General features: G+C 62.6%; 1 protein-coding gene across 15 annotated transcripts in view; it reads left to right on the forward strand.

Annotated features, from left to right (window-relative positions):
• NCKAP5L (NCK associated protein 5 like) overlaps positions 1–7,084 on the forward strand; it is a 30,597-nt gene extending 23,513 nt beyond the window's left edge. For 8 of the 15 annotated variants that reach the window (XM_060166281.1, XM_060166290.1, XM_060166285.1 and 5 more), the window contains 5 exons: positions 906–3,535; positions 4,496–4,658; positions 4,919–5,000; positions 5,350–5,876; positions 6,177–7,084. In XM_060166281.1, coding sequence (XP_060022264.1) covers positions 906–3,535; positions 4,496–4,658; positions 4,919–5,000; positions 5,350–5,876; positions 6,177–6,395 — 3,621 coding nt within the window. In that variant the 3' untranslated portion in view covers positions 6,396–7,084. Of the gene's footprint in view, positions 1–905; positions 3,536–4,495; positions 4,659–4,918; positions 5,001–5,349; positions 5,877–6,176 lie in introns of those variants that run through there. The other 7 variants (XM_060166277.1, XM_060166280.1, XM_060166284.1 and 4 more) reach the window with 6 other exon arrangements.
• Positions 7,085–8,027: the final 943 nt, after the last annotated feature.

The following is an 8,027-nucleotide window of genomic DNA, read 5'->3' on the forward strand; positions in this document are numbered from 1 at the left end:
GCGTTATAGTACAGCAGTCAGCCTCACAGTTAATACTTCCTGCGCTCTTAGTCTGTGCCAAGCACTGTGCTGGACACCTGGATCTCATTTATATATTTTTTTTGGTAATTTTTGGCATAAATTTATAATCATACACATATTTACTTATCCCAGTCCAGAACTATTATTCATTCATTCTTTTGCATATCTGGTTTCATTCATCTTATTTTGTGAGATTAAACATAATCACCATCCTATTTTACAGGTGATACAATGAAGCTTAGAGATTAAATAACTTGCTGAAAGTCATATAACTAGTTAAGCAGTGGACCTGGGTCTTGAACCCCTACAATCTGGCTCTAGAGCCCATGTAGTTAACCACTGTACCAGATTAGACGGGGCCTAAGAAGGGGCCTGGGAGAAGCAGGAAAGGGTTTGCAATGGAGTCATTCCCAGTCTGCTTCTCCACGGGGATCAGCTCAGCAGGACAGCTGCCTGACCTGAGGAGGCCCGGGCTTGCCTGCAGCAACTGACTTAGGACTTGGCCACATCACATCCCTTTCTTGAGTCTGTGTTCTTTCTGGAGCCTGAGAGATGGACAGGCCTCGCTCCCCTGGGGCAAACATAGATACCAGGGTTGTAGGTGGTCAGCCCTGTTGACCCACAAATACTGGTAGCAAGTGGTGCTGAGATAACCAGAAAGGGAGATGGGTGCCCACCCAACCCCAGGTGTGCCAGGAAGGACAGCTGGGGTAACCCGGACTCAGAGACTCCTGGGGAAGCTTTCCAGCATATCCCAGAAGCTATCAGTTCCTTTTTGGGGACACAGACAAACCAGGCCAGCTCTGTTCCTGGCATACTCAGTTATGCCAGCTCGGGTCCCCGGCCTGCACACAGTCTCCTCCTCATGCCATTTCTCCCCCAAGGTGTGTTGGGAGCAGCAGCTGCGGCCAGGAGGCCCAGGACCCCCGGCCGCCCCATCCCCAGCGCTGGAGGCCCTATCCCCGTTCCTTCGAAAGAAAGCCCAGATCCTGGAGGTGCTGAGAGCCCTGGAAGAGACTGACCCCTTGCTTCTGTGCTCACCTGCCACCCCCTGGCCGCCTCCAGGCGAGGGTTCCGGCTCCCCAGAGCCCATCAATGGCGAGCTATGTGGCCCACCTCAGCCTGAACCCTCTCCCTGGGCCCCCTACCTGCTACTAGGTCCTGGTAGCCTGGGAGGCCTGCTGCACTGGGAGCGCCTCTTAGGGGGCCCAGGGGAGGAAGAGAGTGCTGGGCGGCCCTGGGGCCCTGGTAGGGGCTCCCCACAGGCCCAGGGCACCGGTTCCGGGCCACCCTGCGCCCCAGGCAGCAGCTCCTCCTCCTCTTCTGATGAGGCAGGTGACCCCAACGAGGCACCCAGCCCTGACACCCTGCTCGGGGCCCTGGCCCGCAAACAGCTGAACCTGGGCCAGCTCCTCGAGGACACGGAGTCTTACCTACAGGCCTTCTTGGCCGGGGCCGCTTGCCCACTCGGCGGGGAACAGCCGGGTCCCAGGCAGCCATCCTCCCCAGACCAGGGGCCCCCACAGCTGTCCAAGTCCAAAGGCCTCCCCAAGTCAGCTTGGGGAGGGGGTACCCCGGAGGCCCACAGGCCGGGCTTTGGTGCTACCTCAGAGGGCCAGGGGCCTCTCCCCTTCCTCAGCGTGTTCATGGGTGCAGGGGACGCCCCCCTGGGCTCACGGTCTGGCCACCCCCACTCCTCATCTCAGGTGAAAAGCAAGCTCCAAATTGGCTCCCCTTCTCCCGGGGAAGCCCAAGGACCCCTTCTGCCCTCTCCAGCCAGAGGCCTCAAGTTTCTAAAGCTGCCTCCAGCCTCAGAGAAGGTACCCAGCCCAGGGGGCCCCCAGCTCAGCCCCCAGCTCCCCCGGAACTCCCGAATCCCCTGTCGGAACAGTGGCTCAGACGGCAGCCCCTCCCCGCTGCCGGCCCGCAGGGGTCTGGGCGGAGGAGAGCTGTCCCCAGAGGGGGTGCAGGGTCTGCCCACCAGCCCGTCACCCTGCCCCACAACCCCAGATTCTGCACAGCTCAGACCTCCCCAGCCAGCCTTGTCCACTACGCTTTCCCCGGTACCAGTGGTGTCTCCTTGCTACGAGAACATTCTGGACCTTTCCCGGAGCACCTTTAGGGGGCCTTCCCCAGAGCCACCTCCATCCCCGCTGCAGGTGCCCACCTACCCACAACTAACTCTGGAGGTGCCACGGGCCCCTGAGGTCCTCAGAAGCCCTGGAGTCCCCTCCAGCCCTTGCCACCCAGAATCCTGCTCCTATGAGAGTGCCCAGGAGAAGAGTTTGGACAAGGCAGGCTCAGAGTCTCCCCACCCTGGCCGCAGGACCCCCGGCAGCTCGTCCAAGAAAACTGGTCAGGGGCCGGGCCGGCGACCTGGGGATCCTGGCTACACACCTCTGCGGGACAGACTAGCAGCCCTGGGGAAACTGAAGACTGGCCCCGAGGGGCCCCAGGGCCCAGAAAAGAATGGGGTGCCAGCTAGGCCTGGCACCGAGAAGGCCCGGGGAGGAGGGAAGTCAGGGGAGAGCACTGGAGACACAGCGCCCTCTGCCTCCAGGCCCCCTGAGCAGCCAGAAGCCAAGGGGGCCCTGCGGGGGGCCGTGGCCTTAGGCACAAGCAGCCTGAAGCAACAGGAATCTGGGCTCCTGGGGGACCCTGGGTCCCGAGTCTACTCTTCCCACTCCATGGGGGCCCGGGTGGACCTGGAGCCTGTCTCACCAAGGAGCTGCCTCACCAAAGTGGAGCTGGCCAAGAGCCGGCTGGCAGGGGCCCTGTGCCCCCAGGTACCCCGCACCCCTGCCAAAGTGCCAACCTCAACCCCCAGCCTCGGCAAGCCCAATAAGAGTCCCCATGGCAGCCCGACAAAGCTGCCTTCTAAGTCGCCCACCAAGGTGGTGCCCCGACCTGTGGCCCCACCAGCCACCAAGGAGCCCCCCAAGCCTGACAAGGGGAAGGGCCCACCCTGGGCAGACAGCAGCAGCACTACAGCCCAGCCCGCACCCCCAGCACCTGGCCCTGCCGACCCAGGCCCAGGCCCTGAGGGGCGGGCCCCACACTCGGCCATTGAGGAGAAGGTGATGAAGGGCATCGAGGAGAACATGCTGCGGCTCCAGGGCCAGGAGCGGGCCCCCGGCACCGAGGCCAAGCACCGCAACGCTAGCAGCATCGCCAGCTGGTTCGGCCTTAAGAAGAGCAAGCTGCCAGCGCTGAACCGCCGCACAGAGGCCGCCAAGGGCAAGGAAGGGGCTGGTGGGGGCTCCCCGCTCCGGAAGGAGGTCAAGATGGAAGCCCGGAAGCTGGAGGCCGAGAGCCTCAACATCTCCAAGCTGATGGCCAAGGCGGAAGACCTGCGCCGGGCACTGGAGGAGGAGAAGGCCTACCTGAGCAGCAGGGCCCGGCCACGGCCCGGGGGACTAGCGCCAGGGCCCGGTGCAGGCCTGGGGCAGGTGCAGGGCCAGCTGGCCGGCATGTACCAGGGTGCGGACACCTTCATGCAGCAGCTGCTCAACAGGTGAGAGCCTGGGACCAGCTGGCAGGGGCTTGGTGGCTAGGGGCCCTTTTCCCTACACGGGCATCCCTGGGGTTGGGACTGCCTTTCCCAGGAACTGGGGCTTCCCAGAGGTCAAAGGGTGTAGGAGGTCAAATGAAATGGCACCAAAGCATCTTGAGGGTTAACGGCCTGGCCCAGAGGAGAGACTGGGGCCTCGAACAAGGGGCCAGGGGTTTGTGTCCCAGCTCCCCTCCTCTATGGCTGGCTGATATTCAACTTGCTGAGACCCAGTTTCTCATTTGAGAAGAGGTAACAGTCCACATTTTCTTGGACTGTCTTGAGGCAGGTGAGGCAGCCTGTCCAAGGTGCAGCATTGCAGTAGTTAAGGGAGTGCTAGTACCTAACTGGGCTGATGCAGGTCTTCTCCCTCCGGGGTTTTCTATCCTGTAGAAAAAGGAGGGCTCCCTTCCCATCTTGCCCTTTGGCACCTGCCACAGACTCAGCAAAAGGAGCTGTGGTTTAGAGAAGGGGCTACCCCATCTTGGGGTTGCTGTGTCTGGGCCAGGTAAGGCAGAATGTCCTCAGGAATTGGGCTCCAGGTAGGGTGTGGTTTGGACAGCAAGTGTGCTCAAAGTCAGCTGGGGTAGGCAGGGTGTGTTACGTGTGGACCAGTATGTGACCGAGTCTGCTCTCTACCGGCAGACATTGTCGGAGAGGTCTCTAGGCTTGACCCTGAGTAGCTTTGGGGGAGTTCTCCCATATTCCCTGCCCCTGCTGATCCTCTGGAGTTTTCCCTGGGGTCTTGGCCTGTTCCTGGTGTCAGGAGAGGTTGATGTGGGAAGCCACCAGGGATATGTCCTCTTCCCCAGGGGCAGGGAGCAGTGGGTGCCTCACTAGGCCCAGCACCATTGGAGGGAGGGAGGCCAGAATGTGTGAGTGGGCTCAGGCCTCCCTCACAGCCATCTGCACTGCCTCCCCTAGGGTGGATGGCAAGGAGCTGCCCCCCAAGAGCTGGCGGGAGCCCAAACCTGAGTATGGCGATTTCCAGCCAGTGTCCTCTGACCCCAAGAACCCCTGGCCGGCCTGTGGGCCCCGAAATGGCCTGGTGGGCCCTCTTCAGGGCTGCGGAAAACCTCCTGGGAAGGTAAGTTCCTGGGGCGCAGGCTGGGTGGAGGGCCTGGCTCTGTGGCCCTGCCAGGTCTCTTACCGCCTGGAGGGCTCCCCTTCCCTGGGGCCTGGAAGCTGCTGGATGCCTTTCTGGTCTCCGAGGAGAATGGGGAGGGGAGAGGGCCTCCTGAGGGCTGGCAGGTTGCCAGGACTCTCAGACCCATACTCCAAGGATCCTGATGGAGGGGATTAGGGTGGAGGAGGAATGGCCTCTGAGGTCTCCTGTACCCTGTACAGCCAAGCAGCGAGCCGGGGAGGCGGGAAGAGATGCCCTCAGAGGACAGTCTGGCTGAGCCAGTGCCCACCTCACATTTCACAGGTCAGCAGGGTCAAGGGCCAAGGCTGGGACCTGCCCCTTACCCCCTGCTTGCTTTACTCCTTTCTGTCACCACGGCAGGTGCCAGGCCCTATAGCATCTTGGTGCCAAGCATCAGTGGGCACTGGGGCTGCACAGGAATAAATCCCTCCCAGCCTAATAGGGTACCTGCCCCGCCCTCTTCCCCAGGACTAGGGGAGGTGGGGCGGGGCAGGCAGGGGTGACTGAGCCGGTGGGGCCAGGAGGGGCCCTGACCAAGGGTGGGACCTGGGCGGGGGCAGAAAGCCAGAAGAAAGCAGAGGGGCTGAGCCGCTTGCAGCTTCACATCCCTGACTTCCCCTCCCCTCCCCAGCCTGTGGCTCTTTGACTCGAACTCTGGACAGTGGCATTGGGACCTTCCCGCCCCCAGACCATGGCAGCAGTGGGACCCCCAGTAAGAATCTTCCCAAGACCAAGCCACCACGGCTGGAGCCCCCAGCCGGGGTGCCCCCAGCTCGGCCCCCACCCCTTACCAAAGTCCCCCGCCGTGCCCACACACTGGAGCGTGAGGTGCCTGGCATAGAGGAGCTGCTGGTGAGCGGGCGGCACCCCAGCATGCCGGCCTTCCCCGCCCTGCTCACCGCTGCTCCGGGCCACCGGGGCCATCAGACCTGTCCCCACGGTGAGTGCCTGGGCAGGGGGGTGGGCCTCTCTGGGAGCTCCACCCACCACCCACCTTCCCCTTGTCCCCGGATAGATCCTTGTGAAGACCCAGGCCCTCCTGCTCCTGTCCAGCTGGCCAAGAACTGGACCTTCCCCAACGCGAGGGCAGCCAGCGGCTCCTCTGACCCTTTCCTATGCCCACCCCGACAACTGGAGGGGCTGCCCAGGACCCCCATGGTGAGCATGGCCGAAGGGGAAAAGGGAACAGCACTGGAGGGCAGGAGGGAACGACATGGGGTGAGGTACAGCCCTGTCCGGGAGGAGGACTGAGTGGGCAGCCCACCCCCCACCCCCACCTTCTCACACCCCTCTTGGGGAAAGGGCTTCTCTCCCTTCCGGAACCTTGGTGGGACTGTGGGACTGTGCTCAGTCGCGCCTCCAGCCTGCTTCCTCTGCAGCGCCCCCGTCAGGTGGGCAGAGCCTCTCAGGCGGGCAGGGTGAGAGGAGCTTCCTCCCGAGCCTTCCCTCCTTCCCCAGGCCCTGCCCGTGGACGTGGACGAAAAGCGGAGCCTGGAGCCCAGCCGCCCAGCTCCTGCGCCCCAGGGCCCAGCGTTTGGGGGGAGCCGCACCCCCAGCACATCGGACGTGGGCGAGGAAGGGAGAGTGGCCAGTGGGGGTGCCCCGGGGCTGGAGACCTCAGAGTCTCTCAGTGACTCACTCTATGACTCGCTGTCCTCCTGCGGGAGTCAGGGCTGAGCGGTTGCAGCGGCCACGCCCCGCTCTGGCGTCGGAGGCCGCGGACTGGGCCGGCTCGCCTCACTCCCCGCCCTCCCGGGGCCCGTGGGGCCCCTCCCTGAAGGGACCAAGGAGGTAGATGGACAAGAAGGTGAAGGGGGTCCCCGGCACACCCCACTGCCCGCCGCTGCTGTGGAGGAGATGACCGCTCTCAGCTCAGGGAGAGACCCCACCCTTGGTCCCTTCTCTCACCCAGAGTAAGGCTCTTCCTCTGCGGGACTGGGGGTTCGAGGCCGCTGTGTCCCGGCCCCCAGCTCCCACTTCAGGCTGAGCCATCTTGTGGTGCTGGGCTTCCTGCCCACCAGCCGTGCCATCTCCATCCACCCTGGCAGCTCCCCTGCCTCAGAAGCCCCGTGCTGGTGGAGTTCAGGGGCGAGGGGTCAAGTTGCCTTCTCTCTGTCTGCCCTGGCCCTCCCCGCTGTCTGGATGGTGCTGCCCTCTCCTGCCCCATGTCTTTGGGGCCCATTTGTTGTCTTTTTTGTTGTTTTTTTTTTTTATATTAAAACACCTGGCCCAGTCTCCACCCGCCCGCGCCCCCTCCTCCCATCCCCGCACTGCGGTTAATTTATCTGTTGTTAAAAAACGCGGCTGCTCTGCTTCCAGCCTCTGCTTCTGCCGTATCCCTAATAAAACGTGGAGGCCCCTCCCTGCCCCTGACTCAGCTCATTCTGTGGGAGGACTCAGGGATGGACAGGCAGGTGGAGACTGCGTGGGCACCGGGGTGCAGGACTCCAGGGCCCTGGACTCTGCTCCAGGCTCCCTTGTGAGGCAGCTCCCTCCACCAGGGCCACTGGCTGGAGTCACCCTAGAAGGTAACTAAGGGTTGGGGAAGTGGGGTCTGTTTAGACCTGGAATGGTGCCTGGGGGTGGGGAAATTCCCCTGGCACAGGGCTTGGGTGGGGCAGAAGGCTGGGCTGCCCCTCGGAGAGAGGAAGATGGGGAGGGCGTCTTTGGGCGTGCGCTCAAACACTGGACATACCAGCTCAGGTGGGACGTGCAGACTCTGAGCTTCAGGGGCCCAGGAGTAGACAGAGTTAAGTGTTCACACCTCCCGTTGTCGTGAAGTGAGGCGCAACTGGGCCTCCAACTTGCCGCCTTCTAGTCTCTCCACGGACTTTGCGCTTTCCTCAGAGCTTCTTGCCCCTATTTCTACCTCAGATTTCAGCCAGAAGTTCCCCTGGCTCTCAAATTCTCACTTTAGGATGGGGAGGCCAGGAATGAGGCTGTGTGGAAGGGTCTGCATGTGACGTGAGAAGGCCATGGGGTGAGTGGTTGTCGCCCTCCAGCCCTTGGATTTCCTGTTAGACGTGGAGTTGGACAGTGACCTGAAGGTGACCCAGGTGGCCCCAGCCCATCTCACACTGGCCAGTCAAGTTGGGCCTATAGGAAGGCCTCCTTCCGGCCCAGGTTGCAAGATGTGGGGTGACTCGTCCAGAGCACACCCCCTGCCGTTGTCTGCACTCACCGCCTCCCCGTGACATACCGCCTGGAGGCCACCTGGGCATCATGCATGCTTAACACCCCTGGCCTTGTGGCTGGGACTCTGGACGGTTCATCATGGAGATGGGGGCCCTGTACTGAATACATGGTCTT

This window comes from Lagenorhynchus albirostris, chromosome 11 (assembly GCF_949774975.1).
Source record: "Lagenorhynchus albirostris chromosome 11, mLagAlb1.1, whole genome shotgun sequence".
NCBI lineage: Eukaryota > Metazoa > Chordata > Mammalia > Artiodactyla > Delphinidae > Lagenorhynchus > Lagenorhynchus albirostris.